The sequence below is a fragment of the Zonotrichia leucophrys genome, chromosome 2 (genome assembly GCF_028769735.1).
Source record: "Zonotrichia leucophrys gambelii isolate GWCS_2022_RI chromosome 2, RI_Zleu_2.0, whole genome shotgun sequence".
NCBI lineage: Eukaryota > Metazoa > Chordata > Aves > Passeriformes > Passerellidae > Zonotrichia > Zonotrichia leucophrys.
The window spans coordinates 128,249,800-128,276,716 of record NC_088171.1 but is presented as its reverse complement, the minus strand read 5'-3'; the positions used below and the strand labels follow the sequence as shown (position 1 = coordinate 128,276,716).

The 26,917-nt window shown below is 37.3% G+C and overlaps 1 protein-coding gene across 47 annotated transcripts in view; it reads left to right on the top strand.

Annotated features, from left to right (window-relative positions):
• RIMS2 (regulating synaptic membrane exocytosis 2) overlaps window positions 1-26,917 on the top strand; it is a 446,430-nt gene that overhangs the window by 371,364 nt on the left and 48,149 nt on the right. For 31 of the 47 annotated variants that reach the window (XM_064706347.1, XM_064706344.1, XM_064706342.1 and 28 more), the window contains 2 exons: window positions 6,397-6,569; window positions 22,071-22,312. The exons of 14 other annotated variants lie outside the window; for them this stretch is intronic. In XM_064706347.1, the coding sequence (XP_064562417.1) occupies window positions 6,397-6,569; window positions 22,071-22,312 (415 nt within the window). The remainder of the gene's footprint in view (window positions 1-6,396; window positions 6,570-22,070; window positions 22,313-26,917) is intronic. 2 more of the 47 variants (XM_064706339.1, XM_064706384.1) reach the window with 1 other exon arrangement.

Sequence of the window (26,917 nt, the reverse complement as noted above, 5' to 3'; positions counted from 1 at the left end):
ATTGTTGTTTTCCTTCCCTAATTTAGCTGTAGGATGCTATTTGCAGCATTGCTTAATTCCATAATAAAGTCAGGTTTTAGGAACTCCGTAAGGCTGCATATGTGAGTATTGGTTAGTGAAATTGATAAATAGATGACACCACACAACAAAGGAAAGGATGTGAAAACTTTTGAAGAAAGTTTTTTTCACATGGTCAATAAAAATATGAATGTTCCTTTTTATTGATGTTTTAGTTGGTGGTCTAAATTTATTGGAAATTTGGATGGTTTAGAAGGTGGGTTTGCAAATCAGATTACAGTCAGTTCTTTTTCTTCAAGGTAGAAGTGGATTGGAATGTTTTGAATACTGAGGAAAAAAGTCATTGCATAAGGAATGGAAGTGATGGATGAATGTATAGAGAACCACTGTACAACCAGCTAGATTTAGATTTATGGTCCAGGCACTGTCCTGCTCAGAAGTAGCCACACCATAGCTCTCTCCTTTATGTTAGTGCAAGGCAAGAATGCCAGGAGAGGTGCACAGGCTCAGGAGATCAGAGGGTGCTGATTACAAAGCAAGAACTGGGTGAAAGGAGAAAAGTTGGAACAATGCCAGTGTTCCAATGACTCATCAGATGTAAATTATAGGGTTAAAAAGTATGATCCAAGAGTAAGAAATAAAAAAGAGGAAGATAGGATAGGATCCAGGACTACAAAGCAGAAGACAGGATCAGCAGCCAAGAATGAGTCTAAGATGGACTGACTGCAGCTCCATATTGAGAAGCCCAAGGCAACTGTGGATCTCATTATATACCTAACATCTAATGCAAGAGCAGTGCAAGAATTAATGTCCTGAGGGACTGCTGTGTGCCATGTGATAGCTAAAGCAGAACTGGCAAAGGCAGACCTGACTGGCTGTACCTCAATTTTCTTGATTGATCTTGACAGGAGTGGCAAATGTAAACACAGATTATTGAGCTGGCTATGTATAAATTATATAAAAGGGCAGATTAATCATAGCCTTCATCTTGAGTTTGTGTGTATGCAAGCTAAAGATAAACATATGTACTCATCTGTATGTGATATTTTGTAAAAATGTCTGAATTTTTTGCTTTATATAAGTCTAATGTTATTGCTGTAATTGTTAGTAAGTATTTGGCTTTAATTTTAATGGCAGACTTCATTAGGCAGCCATTAACGAAAGTTTTAGAAAGAATCAAACAATCCAGTAACATTTATTCAAATAATGTGTGGTAATAACTAAAATTTGCAGTGCCTTTAGAGGTTGTGAATTCACACCAAGAGGTATACAGTGTTTCAAATTGCTGTGCTCTGGCTGCTTGAGAGCTTTTGTTAGTGAGCCAAAGAACTATTGAAATAGTCCAGAATGGTTCTTTAATCTTCTGGTAGTAGCACAACAGACAATTGTCTGAAACATCTTCCCAACATTTTGATCACTGAAAACATTGACCAGATTTGTATGTCCCTATGTAAATGCTAGCAAATAAAACCTGATGAGTAGACTATAAAAAAAGAAAAGATAATAAAATAGAAAGACATTTAGAAATCTCTGACAATGTCAATTGTCTGGACAACTGCATGACTGTATAGTCCAAGATAGAAGACTGGTAACAATAGAGTAAAGCAACATGAAACACTTTAAAACTCCCTTTGAACTAGAAGTTCCAAACCATTTTCTTTGCAGAAAAAAGAGCATCAATGACAGAGAAGTTGCAGTTCTATGTGTCCTGTCAGCTATTTACTGGTAGTTCACCAGGAGGTCAAAATGTTTGAAGAGGTTGTTGTATTAGGAAGCAGAGTAAGTATTTGTTTTTCAGCTTTAAAAATAATGAATTTTTCACTAAAGGACAGTAACCTCTTGAAGTTAAAAGCCATAGGTACTAACACCTAACTGTCCTTTTGTTAGGCTCCCTAGCTGATTATTCTGCTAACACATATAAAAATGCTTTTAGAAACTTTGGAATACTTGTTTAATAGAATCTGTAATAATGAAATTTTTCTCATTCTTCAACACTGCAAAATAGGACAAAACCATCTTACTATTAAAATTTCAAAAGCAGCTTTTAATCAATCCCTCTGCTTTCAGCAGACTTCCCATTTTTGAAGCAGCTTGAAGAGGTTGGGTTGACTGCTTACTGGGTCATAAAGTCCAGAATATTACCTTTATTATATGAGTCTTTATTGGGGTGGAAATGAAAATTTAGCCATATTCCAACACTATTTCCAGCCTTGAGAAAGTCAGGAGATAATTTTCCTACTGTCATGGCTGGCATTTAAAAAACAAACAAAAAAAAGAATCTGAAAGAAACATTTTAGCTAATCTTTATAGTGTGCAGGTACATGTCACCTCACCCTGATAATCTGATTGTTCAACCCAGGGGAGGTGTGATGCTCATTAATGTGCTTGCACTCATGTTTTCTGCTGAGGGATGCTGGAGCACACGGGTAGTTGCTGGGTGATCAGAATCAGTGGCCATGCTGACCCAGCCATGGGCACTGCAGTCCCCTGTCAATGTGCAGTCAGATTGTGCAAATCCTACAGCACAAGACACAGGAACAGCAGTGGAGAGGGATGGAAAATGGTATCTGTTTTTCAGATATAATGGTGGGCTAGCACTTGGTTAAAAATTACTTTTTCAGTCCACTAGTTGATCTTGTCATACAGTGGGTGACATTTAGGAAAAAAGGAAAGTGAAATTTGGAGGAAGAAAGAAATTTGCATGTGAAATATATGATGTGATGCCTTGGGGCAATTTTAACCACACAAAAGCTGAAAAAGCAGTAGCACAAAACTGAAAGAAATTATTGCATTTTACAGTTGAAGTATATGACACGAGGACCAAATGCTTTTGAAAAAATCAATATTTGCACAGTGAAAGTGCAATTTTACTCTTGAGGCAGTCAGCAAAGGAGCACTTCAAAAGCTGCCTTGTATAGAACTGCAATTTAAGAAACAAATTCGAAACTAAAGTGGCAGCATAGCTTCTCTCCGACAAGCAATATGGCTCCTTTGGTCTTCTGTGCTGGAGTAACAGAAACGCTAATGTGCAATACCCTACTGTAATCAGTTTCCTAAACAAAATTAAGTCAGATATAAGGTTAAAAGTACACCTCAGCAGCAGAATAAAGGGTAATCAGGAGCAGTTAATGAGTGAATATGAGGTACCTGAACTTTGTCCAGCAAGAAAGACAATTTAATTTCATTTACATTTAATTTACATTTCCTTGGTGGGCAGCATTTTTGTATATATTAGAACCAGTAGCTCTAACTCAGACAAGGTACAAGACACTGTAATTCAGACAAGGTATAAACAAAACCTTTAAAAAATATTGTATATTGAGACATTCCAGTTTAAGGAAAGGTTCAATTAACTTTCCCAGTTTTAATCTTAAAACATCCTGAAGCTGTAACAGTGAAATAATGTTTCAGTGACATCTGTCTCAAAAAAAAAGCATTTAATAGGAAATATCTTTATATACAACTGAGAAAAAAGAGGCAAGGTAATGATTTGATGACCTTTTCCACATTATATTTGTAAAATTATTTACTTTTAGGTTGCTTTTCTTGCCAAAACAATTCTCAGTCTTCATTCTATATCACTAGATTATTACTATTGCATGAGTAAAAAAAAAATAAAACCCAAACCAACACAATAAGAGTTTTTTTTATTTATGGAAATGTCTGATTTGTTATCTACATCACATTGCTATGTAGTAGTTTAAAAACTGATATTCTCTAGGTGTAGAAATGAAACAGAAAGTCAAAACCACATATTTTTGATACTTTGTGTACTGCAGAATGACTCTCGAACAACTTTGTGCAATGCTGATTCTGTTTGTGACTTCATGTTCAATTTAGAAGGGCTCATTTCCATGGGCTGCTGGACAAGCTCAGTGTAGGATCTGCAGGTCCTGTTACTCTATGAGTCACCACACCTAATTGTCTGTCCCCCAACTGTGATAGGATTAACAATTCCATCAATGGCTTACTCGTGGTGCTGTGTTTCCCCCAAGCAAAGCCACACCAAAGCAGGAGCCCTGCTCACACAGGCATCCATGTCCTGCTGTCCCTTGGCTTGGTGGGAGCCAGTGGCAGCGTGGCCATGGCAGCACAGGGCCTGGCACAGCAGTGACATCTGCCCAGGGCTCAGACAGTGCTGCAGGCCTGAGGGCAGCTCTGCATTGCCTTTTCCATGGTGTGTGATGGTTGCACAGCACACCTGGCTGCACTTCCCAGCCTTGGTAGCTTTAGGCTAAATCAGCAGAAACCACATTCATAACCTTGTCTTAAATGAAGAATCATCCTTGGGAAGGTTAGGTGGGGAGACAGGACTCAATACATGACCATTTCTCTAGGTATATTATTTTTTATTTCTCTAAAGTAGTTGCTCCTTTAAAAGGATACTCCTTTTATTCTGTTATAATGTTCCATTATCTCCAATGATCAGGACAGCTGTTTAATCATTGCTTTTACATTTCCAATAAAATATATAAGTAATAATAGGTAGTAGCTAAATAGTTGCTCCTTTAAAAGGATACTCCTTTTATTCTGGTATAATGTTCCATTATCTCTGATGATCAGGACAGCTGTTTAATCATTGCTTTTACATTTCCAATAGAATATATAGGTAATAATATGCACTGTCTTCTTCATCAAGCAAAAACATGAATGGCATCAATAGAAGCAGTCAGTAAATATTAAAACTTTTGAATGTTATAATCACAGAGGTACTCTGAGTTTATGGGTGGCTAAGTTCACTTTTACATTTAAAGGCTGTGAGGGACTTGAGTGGTTGTTAATGAACACAAGTATGGTAAATTAGTACAGATCAGGAAAAATGATAAAGATTGGCATAGAATGTGCAACCATTTTTGTAAGTGTGGAGTTAGGGCTATGATTGGTCACTCTCTGCAGCAGACGTACAGTCTAACTTGCATGAGCATTTTTGTCTTGTTCATTTCCCTGTCTTAAAATGAGCAAAATAACTTACTATTTCTACAGGTAAAAGTAATTTCTGAGAAAGGCACTGAAATGATATTTTGAAATCCTATTCAAATATATCTGAAATCCTATTTAGATATTGCACAGTTTTTCACACTATTTCCCAGGGTAACATTCCTTGCAAGAGAACAAAAACAAATTATCTGCGTAGTTCACAAAAGACAGTTCTTCTAAATCTATAAAAAAGGGACCAATTTAAGAGCTAAACCTGGACACCCTTCTCTTCCACAGTACTACACAGTTCTGCCATTTTACATTATGATTTCTTTTCTACATGTGGCTGAGTATTATGTTGCTATTCCCAAGAGTTTAACAAGCCACTGGTGTGTTGGGTAGATTATTTTTTCCTATTGTTTTCTTTCAGTCCTGTCTGTGCTGCTCTTCATCTGTACTGCTCTGTGCTGTCTTATTTCCAAAGAATCACCTGGTGATCATTGACAATTCATCTTGAAGTACTATTTTCCTGAAAAGGTTACCAGTAGCAGCCCATCAGATTTCTGTATACACAGGCATGCCTGTATATAAAGAGAAGGAAGAATATCTTTCTGGTATTTACTATATTTATATATAGTGCCATGCAGAGTGGCACAGACTTAACATCAATTTAGTGTAATGTGTAACAAAAACAAATGTCTATCATATTTTATTCAGATCTAACCTGAATATTGCTGCAGGATACTGTTTATATTGTATGGGCTGACTGGTGATCACCAGTCACCTGCCAGTTCTATGTTTGATATTACTGTTAACCAGCTCTAATACCTTTGCAATCTTTTAGTTCCTCAGGCAAGTGTACATTTTCTCTACGAATCACCTCTAGTACACTCCCATCCTTTCAGACTTCTCAGTCCAGTAGTTCAGCAAAGTGAGGGTTTGTTTGCACAGCTGCAGCATCACTTTGTCTTTTGATTTGATAACCTTATCTATCTATTTACTTGGAAAAGAAAAAAATTTATATTTGTCAGTTAGAAGTTCTTGTAAACAGGCTAGGCCCCAAAAGAGACTTGTACTTTACAGATAGCATGCAGCACATTCTGTCTCCTGTTTAATCTTTCATGAGTTCAGTAATCATAGGCAAGTCACTAATCTCTCTGCTTTCCTTTCTGCACTGGTGAAGCAGTTGTGGTAAGAATATTCTTTGAGGGTTTAGATGTCTTTTCTAAGCTTTGTGAAACTTTTGGACATGCTGGAAATTTTGTACAAGTTGGAACTGAGGACCGGGGTAGCAAAGCAGACTATAATTAGTAGATACCAAGACATAACTTCTGTTCTGTATCAGGGAAAAACTTCCTTTAAAAGTTCAGGCAGTTTAGATAGCAGGAGGGACCAGGTCCACAGCTGCTCTGTGGTGGCATGTCACAACAACACCATCTCTCTGTCCCTTTGCTCCTGCAGTATCGGTCGGGGCGGGATCCTCACCGAGGCTCGGACAACGTTTCCAACAAGTCCTCGGACAGCGATGTCAGCGACGTCTCGGCCGTGTCCCGCACCAGCAGCGCGTCCCGCTTCAGCAGCACCAGCTACATGTCTGTGCAGTCAGAGCGCCCCAGGGGCAGCAAGAAAATAAGGTGAGCACCATCAGCTGCAGTGGCAGCCATAGCTGTGTAACTTTAGTAATGGAATACTTATCAATATTGTCTTTGACTTTAGCATTTCGCCTAGAATGACATTTGCAGGGATTTTGCAAAATACTGGCTCAAATGTCTTTTTTATCCAATGCTTCTTCAAGTCTTCATGGAATTTGTTTTTAGCGAAGTTTTGTTGTCTTGGATTATCTAACATACACTGAAATAACAAACATATGCTGTCAGGAAGCATTAGACACGCTTTCTGAAAACCATTTTGTAAAATATACTTAATATGACTGAAAAGACAGTTTAACTCAAAAATTTTGTGCCAGCAGAGGCATCTTATTCTTCTTTTAAATAGAACGCTGAACTTTTATAGATGTATTATTTAATACTTAGAGAGACCAATTCAATTTATTTAATACTTACACTAGTCCAACTTAACTGTAGGTGTACAATCATTGAGCTGCTCTTCAACAAGATGTACATTGTTATCTGTGACTAAAACACAGCATTTTTTTTTGCCTGCACCCTGTGTGTGCTCAGAGGAGCTTTGGGTTTCATTTGGTGCACAAATGAAAGATAATTTTTCTAGGTGTAAACCACCTCCATCACCTATAGTAATTCTCAGAAAATTGTCCTCTTAAAAGAAAGTATTTGCAAATTTAAGCATCTGCTCATATGAACATTGTTAGGTCCGCATTGTTTCGGTCACACATTTCTTTCTAAATGTGAGGTATTGCCATGCAAGTTTTATTTGAATAGGGACTTACTAAGAAAATGCTCCAAAGCTCTCCAGTGTAGGCTGGGCTCCTAGCAAGCATGACTTACATTATGTCTGCTTCTATCCTTTAGTTTTTATTTAATTTCTTTTGCATTTCCTTTCTTCATGCATGTTCTTCTCCTGACTTTAATTTATTCTTTTCTTTTTCCTTTTTGCATGCCTTTTTCAATTTTGTTGACTTCAGAAGAACAAGGGATATAGAGGGGAAAAAAGAGGGAGGGCTGGAAGGGGATGAACAAGATGAAGTATTTCCTGAGGAGGAAGAAAAAGAGGAGGAGGAGGAAAAAGGAAAAGAGCAAGAAATTAATGAAAGAGGGGAAGGGCAAGAGGTGACAGAGAACTGTGATAAGGAGGAGATCAAAGAATCAGGGCATGATGAAAAAGCTCAAGAAGACCAAGCTGAGGAAGGGAAAGAGGAAGACAGGTAAAATATATTTCTGTTTATGTAGATCTATTCTTTTTCCTGTACCAGCACCCTACTTGTCTTCCCTATTTATTCCCTTTGCTTGCATATTGCCTATGCTCTCTGCAGCTCTTTTTTTTGTTTGTTTTTGCTTTCAGTCATCATGCTTTCATATTTAATCAAGTTTCATTCTCAGCTTCAATGAACTTGTTCTGCATACCAAATGAGGCAGCACATAAACTTGACTCATTAATATGCATACAACTGCAGCATATTATTTTTTAAATTAGTTTAGACTAAAGTTTGGGTTTGACTGTAATAAACAGTAGAAATTGTAAGCTTCTTTATTAGATTTCCTACTTGAATTATTATTTAATGGAAAAATGTTTTGTTGAGTGAAAACTCAGCAATATCAAAATTAACTTTACTTATATTTACGGCCATACTAAAGAAGAAAATCTGGATTTTTTTGTTTCAGTCCTCTTTGTGGTGCATACTGATTGACAATCTATGTGGATAAAGCAGATTCTTCCTTTTTCTTTTTTTGTTCCATGTGAATAATTGGCAAGGGTTGCTGTATTGTGGAAGGGTCACGCACTTCAGCTGCTGCGTTGTATCCAGAAACATTGCAGCCCAACTGGCTCTGTCTTTATCAGATAATATTGTAGAATTATACATTTTGCCACAAATCCTTAAAACAATGTAACTGTCTGACTTTTTGTATTGCAAAATCCATGTATGTCCCATTGAGAGAAATACAACATTCCTCTTTTCCTCATTAGAATAAATGAGTTTCAAATTTGATGAATATTTTTGAACCCATTCTCTTTCACACAAGAATGGCAGAAAATCTCAGAAAAAAATACTTTTTCTTTTAGCCTGACAATTCTGCACTACCTCTAAATAACATGCCTGTTATATTGTGGTCATACACATTAGGGTAAGCGCAGAGCAATCCATGGAAATCCATTTTCTTTCCTTGCTACAAACTTACACATGTGCATGTTTGTAGATACTGACATACATAACGTACTCAAAACAAAGGGGATTCAAAGAGAGAATCAAGATGCCTAGTGTATATGAACTAACAGCCATACTACTGCCTTTATGTATTGTGCCATCATTCCTTTCACTCATATTCATGCATTTTAGATTTTAGCAAAAAGAGTTGTTTAGAACCAGCCGTCTTTAAGAGTGCCTTGGCATATGTGTTCTGGGGCCTGTAGTATGGTGGTGTGTGAAAGGATTATTTGAGGACCTTTTTCTCTTCCATTTCCCACTAATTTCCCAGTCTAATGGATCTGAAAGTCTTGCCTTTCAACAGCATGACTGTTTCAGGTTTCTAGATTTCACTCAAGCTGGTCTTTAGCCAATATGCTGTCCCCCATAGAAAGTAACATCCTTTTTGAGGAAAAGCTTCTTGTTTCCTGTGCCAGCTTGTTCTTCTGGTTGCTAGCTGTTCTCTGCCTTCAGGAAGAAGTGACATAAGTCAGGGATCTCTATAAAGAAACAAGATGTTATTAAGTGATTGTTGTGTAGTGACTTTTGTTTGTGTTAGAGTTTGGCTCCCTTCATGGAAATCAGTCTCTAATATTATTTCCCCACTTTGCCCATTTTGACCATTTTAGTATTCAAGCTGGGAATGAACAGAAAAGTTAATATTCACCTCCTTTACTATGGTAGAGTCAGTGCTCATGTTTTAGCATTGTCTGAGCATTTTTCTAGGGTAAGAATGAAACAGAAAAGCTAGATTCATTCCTGGATATGGGCAGGTATAGATATGTATACACATTTATATACACACGTAGCTGTGTCTCATTAGCATATTGAAATATTATGACTTGTGTGTTCAGTGGACAAGCCCAAAGGCAGGATCAGTTTTTGAAAATTCAGTGCCTTCTGCTCATTTCTCTGGCAATTTTTAAAATAACAGATACTTGGAAATTTATAAGATAAGGTAATGACTTCAGCTTCCAAAAAAGAATGTTTTCAGACACACCACAAATATTAAAAGTAACCAAACATATCAATTAAACATATCAATAGGTATTTGAGATGCCCAGCAGAACAAAGTCGGCCAATTCTCCCTTGATAGAATAGTAGTAAATTATAATGTAGCTCTTGAGATCTTGGGCATCAAGGAAAGATATATTGCAGATGGGAATTTTCAAGATGTTTTTTACTTCAGAGGTGCATCTGTAGTTGGACAGCAGCCACCTTTCCTCTGGGCACTGTGGAATGCAGGGGCTGCTCACAATCATTCCATCATCAAAAAAATCACCCTATTAAGGATACCTCATACCTCTTGATGTTACTGTGTTTATATACTTCAGGAGTAATGGTAGTAGTCCCACTGAGGTCTTCAATCTGCTGAGATCATGGGTGGGTTGAAATGACTGTGAGCACAGACATTCATCACTAATTCATCCCATGCCTATTTCACAGAGTACCTTGGCACAATAAAAGGCGTTAGCTTTTGGAGCCCTGGTGTATATTAAATCAGTTAATTTTTTTTTGCCAGTTGCAGCATTAGATTTAGCCTTAATTAAACTTTGTAAAACTAAACTTTGGCATATACTTGATATGTAGGGAAATCATAATTGTGTTCTTTGCAGTACATGTTAACAAAAAAATAGTGGCTCCAGCTTTGATGTTGGGTATTTATTATGTAGAGTTCACTAACTTTTTTTCTTATTCCATCTCCTTGATAATCTCAGGGCAAAAAATAAAGGCTCCTTATCTATAATCTTTGATCATCGATACTTGTTATTAAAGGCAATCTGATTTAGACTGCCCTAAATTTTATCCCTTTATATTTTTTAAAATGTCAATCCCAAGCATTAATTCTGATAGTCACAATAGTTTTGTTTTACCATGAGAGTACAGAGCAAATGTAGTGACAGAGCAGGATTTCACTGCTGAAATACAGTAGAAAAATACAACTTCTGTTCCAAGCACACAGAGTCTAAATTATGAAATAACATATGAGTCCAGAGAGGGAAGCACAGAAGAACAAAGAGATGTTCCACAGAACATAGGTACAACACAGTGCTGGAGACATCTTGACAACAGAGAATGAATACTAAGGGGAGATTTGGGGAGAGAAAATAAGGTATCTTTGTGAATGTCTCTGGAGAGCTATTTTCAAGCATTCAAGACAATGAGGACAAAACATGAGGTCCTTGCTAAAAATACATCAAGTGCATGAGGGGCAAGCTTGATGATCAGGAGTTGATCTTTCAGTCTTGAATGAGAGATGATAAATGTGATAAGGAACAAGTGCCAAGATACTAGGAAGTAAGGATGAATTATAGACAATTGTGTAAAAGAGAGTGTAACTTTTTACTGATATGTAGAGGAAGATGAGACAACCAAATAGAAAGGCTATGAAACTTACCTTTTCTCTAGTGTCCTGGAAGGGGTTATTGGGTTAATTGCCAGGGCTGGAGAAAAGCACTGCAGTATCTGTCATTTGAAAGGGTGAGAGAGTGGACAAAGAAATTGTCTATGTGGGTGGACAGAGAGGGCAGAGATGGGAAATAAAAAGCATGTGCAAGTCACAAAGTTTTGCTATATATTTGGAAGGAATAGAGCTGATATTCTGTTAGAAAAAAAAAAGTAAATTCTAAAAGATAGTAGAAGGAATAGAGCTGATTAAGTAAGAAGATGAAAACCAATCATCCAAGAAAGAAAAATTTGTTGTGGAAAAATTCAGCTGGGATGTAATTTTGCAGAGCACTTAAAAATTCAAGAAACAGAGTGCAATGCATGGCTTTAAGTAATGTATTTATTCAGCTGAACCCTTATTTCTTTCCAAAGGTTCTTAATGCTTTTTGTGCCCCTTCCACTGTTAGGTATAAAGATTAATTTCAAATTTACTTTCTAGTTCTACTTCATTCAGTAAAAAAAGACTTTAGAGAATTTAATTTGTAGGTTTTAAAACTGATTCCTGATGAGTATTTGTTCCTTAGTTTATCATTAAATTGTAATTTTAGTATTTCAGGTTTTATGACCCTTCCACTGTGACTGCAGCTATTAACAGTTAAATGCAGTATTTTTTCTGGAAGAAAAAGCATGTCAATGCAGTCTTTGCAAGCTCCTTCACAGGGATGGAAGCCAGTAATGGTTTTGAAAGTCTTTATTCTGGTAAAAATATTAAAAAGTGTACAAAAGATAACAGACACTAAGAATCCATTTTCAATTGTATGGGCTGTTTGGTTTTTAAAGCTATTTCAAAAGTGTTTCATTTATTGCTTCAACTAGACTATTCAATGAAAGAAGTTAATTGTTTCTAACCTTTGTAGCCACATGGTTGGAAGAGAAACTGCATGATCAGTCTTTTGGCAGAATTGCAGTACAGGTAGTCTGTGCCTCCAACAGAGATAGATAGATAGATAGATAGATAGATAGATAGATAGATAGATAGATAGATAGATAGATAGATAGATAGACAGATAGATAAATGAAGTTCACCCAGTGTCATTTCTGCCATGGAGGGAGAGAGAACCTGGGTCCAGTTATGCCAATGTTCATGTAGTTTTCAGGGAAAGCTTGCCTGCAGCTCTCAGCAGATGTTGGTCTTTTTCAACTTTTTAACGTGACAGCCAAGTGGTCTTGCCATTCCTGGGATGAGAATGGCAGTTTGCAGTACAATGTTCACCAGCTCTTTTCAGCTGCAAAATGTTGCATTATCCAGGCAATAGGGGCAGGTGTGATGCACTGGGTCCTTGAACAAGAAGCAGCAGCTTTCTGTCTCTCTAACATAACTCTTCTGTGCTCTTATGACTAGATAAGCAGAGCTGCTTGCATATTGCCAGTCTGTGTCTTTAAAAACAGAGGACTCAAAAAAAGCTTTTTCAGTAAAATTTTCCTCATATTATTCATCTGGGTGGATTCTGTTAGGAATTTATGAAAAAACTCTTCCCCATTTAAAGCTTACATTCAAGGCCACTACTTTTCAATGTAAGATTTTTACCTTTAATTTTCTACAGAAGGGCAAATATTCAAAAGCTATAAATTCATAGAGCTGCTTGGTCTGTACCAACACACATGGACAATAGTTCGGCCATTTGGTTTTTTACATTTTCATAGATGAAATTTAGAAGTAAATTATCTATATCTTCTAGAAAAATGCTATGGAAAAATATGCAGAAGATCAATGGTTCCAAACAGAATTAAATGAACAGTTATATTTGTTTTGACATCTGTACTGAGGAAAGAATAAAAATAATTTAAGAAATCTAGTAAAGTCGCCTCTTTCTAAGTTATTTGTCACTGTCTATAGAACCCTTGGAGACTTATTTTTTCCTGCTAGTTTGGAGTAAATACAAAAGATATATAGGCTCCTTTACAGTTAGTAAAATAATTTTGATACGCTGAGATATCATAAATTAATGAATTTGGAAGTACACATTATTAACAGGTGAACAGTAAAAATAAGTTATTTGAAACAGTCTGCAGCTTTGATATAAGGCATCCAGCAGGGAACTCAGACATTTTTACTTTGACTGCAATGCAATATCTTTGATACTGCTTCTCTCTCCATGAAATGAAGCCTGCAATTTTACCTCTGTTGAGTCAGCTCAGACCTGTGATCCATAAAGCACTCCTGATCCATGGTGCACTCCTGTTACTAAATTTTATTTTAAAACAGTGCATCAGTAGTTTATAGAAAACAAAACCACAAGAAATGAAGGGAGAAAGCCCTGTAGACACTCAAGGAAGCAGAGATGAAGGAAAAAAATTAAAACGTGGGTTTGGAGCAAATATAAATTTTGAAATTAGTTTTTGCACTTTTAAGTGTGTTATGAAAAGATTAATTTTCTAAAAATATTTAAAGCTAGATTTATTATTAAAAAGCTTAAATCTAGCTTAAAGCTAGATTGAATCACAAGATTTTTAATAGACAGACTTTTAAATATTTATTTGTACAGGATTGAGCACAAAAGATCTGGTGACAAGACTAGCAACAGCAAAAAGTGGTGTAGAAACACATAAAAACAAGGGATTGAATATTGAAGATTATAAGGCTTTTCTTTTTTGGACATTATAATTGAACAGATATAGCTCTGTCTAAGTGATGCATGTTTTCACTCTTTTTACCTGAGTATTATTCTAATAAGAATAAGATTCTGCAAAATTAATACATATTGCTAAAAATGTACTTCATAAAAAATTATGAATATGCTTATCACTTAGCCTTCTAAGAAGCAAACATAAACTCCTTCATGTTACTTCTTGGAAGTATTTCTAAAATGCAGTTGCTGGATTTGTGCTATTGCCTTTGAAGCACATTGCCAGGCCCATCTAGCAAGTGCTGTATTTGACTAAGGATAAGGGGCCCAGTGCTGCTCTTACTACTGTGTGCTTTATAGCTATGGAAAGATAATGCTCCAGGGGTTGGGCATTGCCCATATATCTGTTTTTAATGGTTTCTGACCAAACATATTAACATTTTCAGTAAGTTCACTGCACCTCTTTGATGTTCATACTTCTCCTAAAGCCCGTAAGGTGCCAGCTAAACAAGCTGGGAGATTTGTCATCAGGTTGCCCCCAGGAGGAAATCAAACTTCCTTACAAATACCACTGAGAGCCCAGCACTTCCCAGACAGCAGCCATGGCATAAACATGACTCCTGTGGAGGCCCAAGGTAAAAAAGAGGAAAGCTGCTTCAAACTTGCATGGTGTGCCATGTACACACTGTCTCAGCAGGGACATTTGGTCATAGACCTGCCTTCTCCAGCTCAGAAAAACAAAGGTTTCAGGCTCATGTTCAGAAACATGTGAGACACCTTTCCTCACATTTTCTTTTTTATGATGGTCTTAAGTTTTCTGTATGCTTTTATAATTTCCCCCAGAGACCAAAAGTGACTCAAAGTCATTTTGTCAAAGTGACAGAAGTCAGACAGGCAAGATCATGGTGTCCCAGATAATGTCTCTTTGGTTGAAGTAATTACGGCTTCAGATTTCTTGCTCGTGTCCATTTAGTTCTCAGTCCCAGAAGATCAATTCAGAGACATGCTTTGAGTTTTGGAGATGTTAGCAGTGCCTATTCTGACCCTGATTTTTCAGAGTCCTCAAGCAACCTGCACTCACAAGGATGAAGGAAATGTTAGAGTTGTTTTATTCTTTAGACAGCCACTTCCACATACATGCATATAAGCATTAAAATGAGCCTGAGCATATTCCCTTTGTGCAGTACTAATCAAAGAAATACATTCTTTCATGAGTTAAGTATAGATGCAGCTATGGTGAGATCCATATTGCTGACAGAAATTTATTTAAATAAAGCCTTTTCAAGACATTTGGATCTTCCCTATGTAGTGTGTGATTTTTCTCTTAATGTAATCTCAGTAGTTCATCCTGTCTAGTTCCCCTATGTCTATCTTACAAAGTTTTCTAACTGTCAGTGAGTTTTCTAAATAAGTAAATCTCCCTCACAGCAATTTCAGTTTAGCAAGATGATAAATCATAGTACTTCTTACCCTCAGGCAAAACATTATGTCTCTTACCTCTGTATATTTTTGAGCACTTCAGCCTTCAAGTCTGAATTTTTTTTCACTTTCCTGACTTAATTTTACATTATTTCTCTGGTGATTTGAGGTCTGGGACACATACTGGATTTAATGTCTGGTTTAGCTATTCACTGCTTGCTTTCCATTTCATAGAGCTCTATTCAGCCCTTGGAGAAACAACACGGAGCAGCACTAAGCAAGTTTGCAGTGTAGATTGTGACATAGCAGTGTAAATACAGAAAACGGGGCCTTCTCATCCCTCCCTGTTGTAAGACTAATTAAATAGCAGGCTGGAACAGGCACACAACATTTAAATTTCAGATGAAGTACGTGCAAGGCACATTTCTGCAAGAGAACAGTCTCGATTAAATCAGGTTGCTCATGATCAGTTTTAATTTAGCAAGCTAGTTGGTACCCAGCTTTTACAAACTGTTTCTTTGCCAGACTGGGTTAAAGAAGATGCTTTCTAAGCTCAAAGAATTAGGATGTTATTCAAAGTTCACTCAGTCTTTGACTGCAATGTACTTTATTTCCAAGCCTTCAGAGCTCATATGGACTTTTTACTAATGAATATGACAGCTGACTAATACAAGACTTCTAGACCTCAACTAATTTTCTTGCTAGACTTTTTTTTTGCAGAGTAAATCACTGGTTTAGTTCACTGTATCAAAAAAAGGGATTTCATCAAAGATTTATTACTGTTAGCAGGGTAATAAAGCTCTTCTGTAACTTTGTAGAGGAAAAATTGAAAATTTTTATTTTAGACGAATATTAATATAATCCTTATTACAATTGCTATTTAAATTAACAGAAAATATCAACTGTATGTTTTACTTTTAAAAATATCCAATTATTCTATCAGAGAAGGAGAGAAATTATATCAAAAATCTCTGAAGCTCTGTGTATAATTCAACTGCTAGCATTAGGAAACAGCTAGCTGTTACAGTGTTTCTTCTGCATCATTCATTTGCTGTGGCTATGATTTGGAAATAATCTTATGCTCTGACCCCTGCCTCTGCCATTTATTCCTATTTGAAAAAAAATTGCCAGAGATGTCATGGAATACTTCCATTAATTTATAATAATAAAGCAGTGTGGACAGCTTTACATCTACCAGAAAGGGGGAAATACAGCTCAAGTCAACCTATGTATTGTAGCAGGTGAGGTATTCCTGATTAGTAATGAAAGAGAGTTTTGAAAAAAGAAATTTCATATCAAAATATTGCTACTTATATTTTGAGATGTGGCCACTGGTTTTATTTGAATAGCAATATACATAACAAAATAGATTATAAAAACTGCTCTATTTTTCCTCCCAAATTTCTTGTTATAATTTCAATAAAATGAACCTAATAATTAAGTCAGTCCAGTAGCTATTAGAGATTTATACCACCAATAAGTTAATAGAAGAATTTTTGACAAAATGGATCTCCAGAGACTAAGTCATTATAATTTTGAACCTGCAGTGTCTCTCTTGGATGTGAATTGGCAGACGAGTACGAGTATTGGCCGGAAGCGCTGTTCCCATGGAAATGTTATTTCCTACATCACAGCTGTCCCCATAATGCTGGTTTTGTTAAATTTCTTCAGTAAACTAATGAAATAAGAGCATCTCTGATTGAGTTAGCAGGTCTATTATGAATGGCATTAAAATTCATCTCCTGCTTGTAAAAAGCAGTAAACAAAGTCTTCAGTGGGTCTTCCAGTCTCACAGGAGATATATATTAGAAAATATATTTTTCAACAACTGAAAAAATGTTAAAATCTTTTCCCTAGGACATCACAGCCCACAGCTGTACTTGGCAACCTGAATTTTCACTATAATGGATGCCTTATTTTCATTTGGGATCATTAACAGAGAACTAAGCTGGAAAGCAATAATATTAATTTTGCTTTGACTTTGAAATAAAGAAATAAAGAAACCTGCAAGGTCTGCCAAATGACTTGTGTAAATCTGATTCTCTGATACATGTGTTTATGGCAGAGCAATGAGATTACAAATTGTGATTTCTGATACTGCTGTAAAAACTGGTCTCCCCCCAGTCTCCTCCGGAGTGAACGCACCAAGTAACCTGATCTGCTTCTCATATGGCTTCTCCTCAAGACCCTTCACTATTCATTGTCATTTGGGTGCCCTCTGATGCTTTTATATCTTTCTTACATTGTGGTGCCCAAATTTACCACCAGCACTCGAGGTGAGACTGCCCAGAGCAGAGCAGAGCAGAGCAGGACAATCCCTCCCTTGCCTGGCTGGTGATGCTGTGCCTGGTGCCCCCCAGGACACTCTTGGCCCTCCTGGCTGCCAGGGCACTGCTGGCTCATGGTCAGCTTGCCAGTGACCCCCAGGTCCCTTTTGGTGGTGCCGGTCTTCAGACTCTTTGTTTCCCAGTCTGCATGTACAATCCCCATCCCAGGTGCAGAATCCAGCACTTGTCTTTGTTAAACTTCATATGGTTAGTGATTTCCCAGACCTCTAATTTGTCAAAGTCTCTCTGCTGAGCCTTTCTGTGTTCAAGGGAATCAGGAGCTTCTCTTAATCTAGTATCATCAGCAAACTTTGGAATACCTTTGACGTCACAGGTCTCTGTCAGTCTGACTCTCCTCAGCTGGCTAGCATAGTATATTTTTAAGAATACTGTATAGTGGCTAGGGCTCTCATACTCCACCATTGGCTTTAAATTACAAATCTATATAGATATCCTATTGTAATTTATTTTCTAAAGTCTTATTTTTCTCTTGTGATATTTTAAAGGACTTTCTTCCTTATCTTTGAGAATATATTCCTCTAAAGTGTATGCATCTTTCCTTTTGCTTTTTTCACTGGAAAACTGAAGTGTCTGAAAAGATATTTACACTAAGACCTGTCTGCAGCTCTTGGTTTCCTCAAGAGTTCTCCTGGATTTTGGGATAGTGTGTGAAGCAACGCTCTTGTGTGAGCTTTGTCCTTCATCCTACTCTTGTTGATTGTTTGGTCCTGTTAAGCCAAAGGCAGTGGCCTGGCTGCCACCTTCACTCTGCTCTTGCTCTAGGCTGTGGGCTGCCACATAGCTGGGGTTGTGTGCTGATTTTGTTCTTGTTTTCATTCTAATAATAGTATTATTATGTCATTATGCACATATTATTTGGACTAGGATAATTGCTTTATTTCCCCCTTTATTTTGTTCTTCCCCCCAGCATCTGGCTGCATATTTTCTTTGCTGAGGATATTTTTAAAATTATTATTATCTTATTAGACACCTTGAGAACGCTATATTTACTTCATATCTATTCATTACCTCATACAATTTCATAAATTACTTTTATATAATATCTATTTTAAAATACTCTTGCATGTATTTAGCTGGAAGTCTGTGAGATTAGATTTGTGTATATGTAATACAAAGAAAACTTCCAGTAATTTCTGTTTCCTGTTAAGGAAAAAGACTGTATGATTTACTCTCTAAATTATACTCTGAGGTCAACATTTCTATTAGTTCAGAAAGAAACCAAATCTGACATACAATACCCAGTTTTTCTGAGAATGATCCATCTGTGGCACTGTCAAAAGGTGGGCTGGGTAGAAGCATGGTTTCTGCTGGAGAGGGTATCAAGTATCTGCCAAGAAAAATTAGTAAATGAGGGTTTGGATGGCCAGAAAGGATTCAAAGTGCTGATGGAGGAAGTGCTCATGACCACTTTAGGTTTATTTTGAGGCACTATAAACCACTCATAACTCTCCTAGTATGTATTTCTCAAAGTTTTTTTGCTAAGAGATGAATTGCAAAAAACCAAAGTCCCTGCTATGGGATGGTTTTCCCCAAGGGCTGTTTGCTGGTTAGGACTGTAGCAAAGATGTATTCCCTGCTGCTTTTAGAGAAGGGGAAAACCCCCAAGCCTTTAAGTGAAGAAAATAGTTTTAGAGTTCGACTGGGAAAAAAAATAGAGGCTTGTGAATGAATTTTTCATATCAGCCATTTGTACTAGTATTTGGTATATCCACTTAAATCTAAATCCCTTCCTTTCTTCTCATTTGAATTCCCTTTCCTACCTTTCTTAAAAAGCTGGCCAAGAGAAGGTGTCTGACTGAAGCCTACATCATTACTGGCAGCAGTACACAGCAAAACGTTTTGTGGTACAGAAGCCAAGAAGCAAAATTTAGTAATTCAAAACAATTTCATAGATAAGTGCACAGTGAAACTATAGCAACCAGCCTCTTTAAAGACACTGATTTCTTTAATAAGGGCAGCTACTGTAATCCATTCCACTTAAATAGAACTATAAATCTTGGAAAGGACACAAAAAAGCACCTCAAAGACACATTCAACACAGGAAATGGTGACTTTCTTTTCAGTGTAACTTTTGTACTAAAATTCAGAATATTTCTGTTTCCACTGATGACATAGGGCTTTTATTGAATGGTAATAACACTTACAAAACAATGCATTGATTACTGTTTGCTATATGATAGGAACTCACTGATTTTCTGGGTATTATTTTTGAAAAAATGGATCACTGAAATAGGTTGTTCTGCAAGCAGTGAAAAACTTACTTCCTCCACCAGCCTGCATGTGTGAATTAGCTTCCACTAAGAGAGATTCTATGACTTCTTCTGCCATCTTTCCCTGAAGAGACATGCATAAGATCTCTCTCCAGGGATCTGTTTTCAAAACAGTTTTAGAAACTAAATAGTTTCGTTTCCTACTTCTCCGTCAAATTTATCTGATTTAAAAAAATACTGAAAAGAGAGAGACCTGACTGAAAGCACACATTAATCATATTTCCTTTGAGAATTTGGATTATAAACAGCATTATTGGATAAGGGGTTCTAATGTTCTGATTCTTAGTTAAATTTTGCTTAAGATAAATTTGAAGATACTAGGTCTTCACAGCCATGTTTTTCCTAGACCTCTAGTATTTTTACATGCAAGATAATGTTGAAACTGAGAAATGGTTTCAGTGTCATGTATTTTCTTTGACTGAATTCTTAGAGGTGTTAGTTTGATTAAAAATACAGCATGTGAAGCTATCATCTAACAAACAAGTTAACATGGTGCTAATAAGACACAGAAATACAAATTCTCTTTTACTGTTTCCCTGCCTTCCTCTTTACCCACATCCTATCCCACTCGTCCCTTGGTGATAAATGTACAAATGAGAGTCACTGTGTACTAACACAACAACACAGAGAGCTAATAGAGAGCAAGAAAAAAGCTTTCAGGTTACCACTGTGTTCAGTATTTTGTGATTGTGTATCCAGGCAAGGTCACTATGACTCTCTCTCAGCTTTGTTTTGTGCTTCTCCATCTGCTGACCCAAACTCTTATTCATATTTTTCCTTGTGCCTTCCCTGAGAAGTACACTCAGCATTTTTCAATGGCAAAGGTCTACTTCTGCTGTGAACCAACTCTTAGCTTTCCCTTTGGGTTGTGGCTAAGCTATAAGTATTTATCTACTTTTGAGTGCACTGCATTAATTCCATAGACAAGTTACTGACAGAAAATTGGAAAAAACTGAGAGAGTATTGCAAAAAAACTTCATAAAGTAACAATAATTCCTTCCTTTTAATTAATTGATTTCAGGCCATTATAGGTAAGGGAAAAGGAGTATATATGTTTTTCTATACACAGAAAAATTTGTTCTAGAGACATTTGCTGAGCACTAAAGCTCTAGCAACAGCTTTTGCATGCATTTGAAAATCTGTTTAAGAAGAAAAAATTATTCATTTTAGCGTTTATATATTGGTGATTTAACAAAAAAAATTTCCCCTGGGTTCCAGAAATATTCCACAGTTTTGTGGATTGTTTAAAATGGAATCTCATGGGGACTTTTTGGTGAGAAGTACTGTACTGAAAAGAATAATAAAGGTCTAAGTTCTGTGCAAGATCTTCATTGATATAGAAAATTCTCTAGATATTTTCAGCCCCACATGTCTCCCAGAGCTTCCAGTTCTGGATATTTGTTCAGATACCTACCAATTAGATATCAGGGCAAAATTTGGATAAGTGCTGTTGTCATCAGTGTAGATGGCCATTTCTGAGGAAAGGAAAGGTCTCTTTGCCTGCTGGTAGATCAGGTTCCCCTGGGACACCTGAAATGCTGCATCAGACAGTTCAGATGCAGCCACATAGAACAGGTTTACAGAGCCTCTAAACAAGTACAAAAGATGCATTAGAATTGAATTCCATTTTATCAGTACTGATGATCTGTGCCACATAACAGTCAAGTGTTTTGTGAAATGCATATCTAGTACTTGTATTGTATCTGTTGATGCAGAGATGGAGGAAAAACCTGTGGGTGTTCATTACTGTATGATGAACTGAGATAAACCAGATTAATGAGAACATCCTTGAAATGTCTGGATGGCTAGTAATCAAAACTGGGCTTCAGACCGAGGCTCTTTTCCACTCAGTAAAGAATCAAGTGTCTGTTTCCCAGAGGAATATAGGTTATTTGTGTGTATATATGTGAGGAGGCACACAGCACTGAGCCAGAACTTAAATTTCCCAAGCAAGAAGTATTATATGATATATGGATGCATTAATTCTTTGGTATGCTTTTGCTGGTAATAAGTTTTTAGTCAATCAGTTAATAAGAGCTTGTTATTTAAAACACAATTTTGATGAGTCAAGTATGTTTACAGCGGACCAACCAAGACCCTAGAATTAAAGTTTCTCCTTTTACCTCTTAAAATCAAACCTTATCTGTGTGATTAGCTGCTTTTACCCTCTAGTCTCCCAAAACCTTCCATCTGAAACCTGTCCTTTTCTGTCTTCCCCTTTTTACTCTTTGTCTGCACTGTTTATCCATCAACTGGCTGACAGTGTCTTTACATCCAAAATGCAAAGCAGACAGATGGCCATCTCAGGAAAGAACATGACAAAGAGCACCAGCATCAGCGGGGAGATGTACACACTGGAGAAGAACGATGGCAGCCAGTCAGACACGGCGGTGGGCACTGTTGGTGGTGGCAGCAAAAAGAGGCGCTCCAGCATTGGTGCCAAGATGGTCGCCATCGTGGGGCTGTCCAGAAAGAGCCGTAGCACGTCACAACTCAGCCAAACTGGTAGGAACTACATTATTTTCTCTCTCTCAATTAGTCAGTTAAATGTACATAATATAATACTTATGTATTACAGTTCAATCATTTGAAGATCCTGTTGAAGTTGCCTCATCAACAATATTCTGTGGAATGAAGAAAATGGTCAATTATCTTTTTTCCTCTGAACATTTGCTAATTTTTTTTTTTTTCAGCAAAGATCCTTTTCAGGTTGGACTGAAGCTTTTATCTTCTGTTCGCTGGAACCTGCTTAATACACTAATTCCTTACTTTTCAGCTTTTCAGGAACCAGCATGAGCTGTACTTTCATTTGGGGGGATTCCTTACTGAAGTTTGTGAAGGGTCGCTGAAATGCTGCAAAATGCCTTTGGTTTTGTCACAGATAGTGTTTGTGTATTTCAACATGAGGTTTTTTCACCTTTAAACATGCAATCTTATTTTGAAACAAAGACATTTTCCTGAACAAAATGATATGTTCTATTACTTTAGTGCAAATGTTTTATTGTGTTTTGATTACTTTCTTTTCAGCCTACAAGCCTACTCGTCATCCGTAGAAATTTTCCTCATTTCTGTTTCTCTCAATTAAAATTGGATACTTCAATGTGCTGCCTAGGAAAATGGAGAGTTTTTCTGCTTTGATGTCTAAAGCACTTAAAATCTTACATGTTTTTTTCTATTTCTTCCTATTCTGGGGAAAATCCATATAATGCACTCTGAAAAGCTCAATGTCAAGTAATGACAGTGTATAGGAGAAGTGTATTTTACATGGAAAAAAGTTACTTGTGTTTCAATAATATTAATATAAAAGAAGTATTTAATCACTTTATATAGGTATGCATATAAAAATATATAATATATATTTCAAGGTATATACAGAAGATATGTTGTATTCTCAGTGTTTAAGAAAAAACTGTTGTAATGCTTTCATATGTAAGTTTACAGTGCCCTGCTGTGTGAGGTCCGATCTGAAGGTCTCCATTGTGCCAACCACCATTCAAACACAGATAAGAGATTTTCTTTCCAAACCAAAGTGATAAGAGTTTTAATGTACAACAAAATGGAGCAAAACAATGATTTGCACTGTCAGAAAATGTGGTAAATTTTTCAGGTAAACTTTTGGGGGCTGTGAATGGGATTTCAAGTACTGTAAAGAGTAGAACAAAAAAATAAAGGAAAGAAGGAGATGCAACAATGTGGAAGAGGGTGGCAAACTTGTCTTTGTGACTTATTGAATGCAGTATGAACAGGAGGGAATGAAGAAGAGGAAAAACAATGTCTATAGAGAAAACCCAGAATACCATGCAGACACTGATGACTCCATTAGTAGTCTGTTAATAGACAAGACTTTGCAGCAACCTTGTGTTTTACCAGTTCACTTGCAGGACAGGTCCATGTACATTTCTATTTTCTTTGAAATAAATGACAGATAAAAGATGAAATCACCTTTGGACAATTCTGGAAAGTGTCTGGTTAGTCAAGAAAAAAAATTGATCTCTTGCTTACCTAGAAGTCTAAAATTTTGTCTTCTGATAGTACAGAGCTATGTAACTGTACAGATACATTTGAATATCAAATCATATACAATGCACTACATTACTTTTTATTATCTAATCTGGTCTCTCTTGCCATAAGAGCTATTAAATGAAGGATATCAGCTCTTTGTACATTGCTCAAGTATGTCTCAGCACTAGAGAGAATCTGTACTGTGTGTCTGGTCTAGATCTGATTTAAATACCACACTGTCTTTGCTATTTGGTACTTTTAAGCTGAAGTTTTCTCTCTGTTATATCCAATCAGCTGCCCAATGACTGATTAGATGCTCCAGTCAGGGACAAATGTGAAATTTAACTGTCTCAAAGAGTACTCAAAGTCTTTAGACCCACTGACTGTGAGTAGGGTGTTCAGACAAACTCTTGAGTGAGGAGCTGTAATTTGGTGCTGTTAGAGGAGTGGCAGGAGCTGGGGAGCTGGCATGGCTCTGGCTGGCAGCCCCTGGCCCTTGGCTGCTCCCTGGACTGGCCTGTGCTCAGGGCTGGCCTGAGCCCGGCCCTGATCAGAGCAGCCAGAGCAGCTCCTGCTGCCTTCTCCTGGAAAAGCCCCTGCTGTTGGTTGGGAACAGGGGTGCAGGTAAGGCCTGAGGGTTGTGTTGTAGAGCTGGTACTGCGCATGTGCCCCTGCTGCTCTATTGGACAAGTGTCTCCAAGGGGCCTTGTCTGGTGGCCACATGTAGCTGCTGCTGCAGGACAGCACAAGCATCTTCAATAGCTGGGTCACACAAGCATTGCTGGTTGTGCTGAGCAGGCCTGTGACCACAGGTCAGGCCCTGGATGAGGTGTGTGCATGGTGCTGTGTCTACAGTGACACAACGTGATGGCCTGTTGGGTTGGTGAGTGTGAGGCCACACCATGAAGAAATACCTGGCATGTCTTCAGATCCTTCACAAATAGAATGGTGAGACACCAGAAGAGGTTGCCTTGTGGATGCCCCATCCCTGGAAATGTCCAAGGCAAGGTTAGATGGGGCTCTGAGCAGCCCAAGTGGAGGGTGTCCCTGTCCCCCCTGCAGGGAGGTGTAACTAGATGGGGTTTAAGGTCCCTTCCAACACAAAGTGCTCTGTTTCCATCCATTGGTACATCTTACAGAAAATGCTGGACACCAGCATTGTATGTTGATACCAGAGAATTAAAACTTTCAAATAAGGTGTTTAATGAATTTATAAATTTCTCTGGCTTGTCTCATCATGTTCCTTTTCTCAGATGGTGGGTGACTGCACAAGGAATCATGTATTGGTACAATCTGGACCCAAAACACTAATTTCCTGCAGGTGTCTTGTGAGTACAGTTTTCTGTAATGGAGAGGCAGGAATTATTCAGGTGTCAGAGTACTGGTGCCATGTAGAAACTGGATTAAGTATATAAATTTCCTAGGTACTTTCTGAAGATATTATATCATATAATATGACTGGCTAAGTATCTCCTTACAGATCAGGCTTGAAAAAGCATACCAGTATCAGAAGATAACACTACTTCTATAAAAAGTTATATATACATATATATATATATATATATATACATATAACTTTTTTTTATACTATCTCTGAGATACAGATAGTATTTCCATATGAGCATACAGCAATACTATCTGTATCTCTGAAGTTTTTTCAAGTGTTTTGTAAAGCACAGTTTTACTTCAGTGGTTTTCTTCATTCATATTTTATAACTAAATCTATGCCAGAAGTTTTTCTGAAAGTAGGTCATCATAACTGCTTTCAGGACTGTGTATCAGACTTACAATACATGCCTTATAAGGTCAGTTTTAAATGCCTTTTCAAATTATATTCATAATGTTTCTTCTTATTTCATAGTGTTAAGAAGTTGACACTCAAAATAGATACAGAAATTTATTTTTTATTCTGCTCTGAATTCCTTTTCAGGTAGGAACAGTTGTTTTATGGGTAAAGAGCATGACACTAAAGTAATTTTTCATACGGTAGCTTTTACTTAAGACTTCAGTAAATGACAATATTCTGAAGAGTAGAGCAGCAAGATAAATTAGAATTTATTTTATTTCTGGTTCCTGTATGTTTCCAGGGCTCCAAAAATAGCTAAAGGTATACTCGACATTCTTGAGTCAAGCAATCAATTCTAGAAGCTAAAATTTGATGGGTTAGAAGTTTATGTTGTAACAGGCATTTTTCCTTGTGGAAAAGACTGCTTTCTATACTGAGGAAGACAGAATTCAAAATGCAATACTTAACTGCTTAGCTATTCATATCTGGAATGAAATTGTTTTCCTGCTGGTCAGCCCTGAGGGAACTGATCAGACTTCTATAGAGATGCAGACCTAATTCTCAGTTATATTTCATTAATGAGTAAAGTCTCTGCCATCCTCTTATCATGCCACCTTAGGCATCCCTTTCAATTTACACGCACTGTCTCTGGCAGGCAGATACCTGTGTGCCTTCACTGCCCTTATTTAGCTGACATTTCTCTTTCAGTGAGGTAAATATTTTGTCTTTTCTTCAGTTAGCCAAAGCCTATTGTGTTTGTAGGCTGATTATAGCCAGGAGCCAAAGCACTTTAATGCATGTTTTCAGAATCTGGGGCACTCCATGGATCACATATACTAAAACATCACGTGTGTGTGTTGGGTGACCCATACATGTCCAGCGCACTCTCAGGGACTGAGACCCGTCATGTCTTTGGGAATGCAATTACAAATAGATGGAATCTATTAAAAGAGATGAAAAAAGTAAGTAACAGCACAACTTGAGAGTGCCCAGTGCAGGAATGCCTTCAGAGAGGTGTAACTATGTTTGCATAGAAATCAGAGCCCTCGTGTGTCTCTGCAGAGCGTTGCTGCAAGGCGCCGCGCTCCGGAGGGCCCTGCACATGTAAACATAGCAGGTGGTGCTGGGGGCAGCTGATGCTGCATGAACTGCACTTGCTTTGTGCCAACATGTTGCTCTATGTCACCTAAGAACCCTTGCTAGGATGCCAAATGTGGCATGAAGTTATAGGGCTGTGAAATTGGAATTTTGAGACAGTGTTAGGAGATATTTTGACATCCTTCATCATTCTGCTGAGGGTAAACTTTGCCATATATTATTGA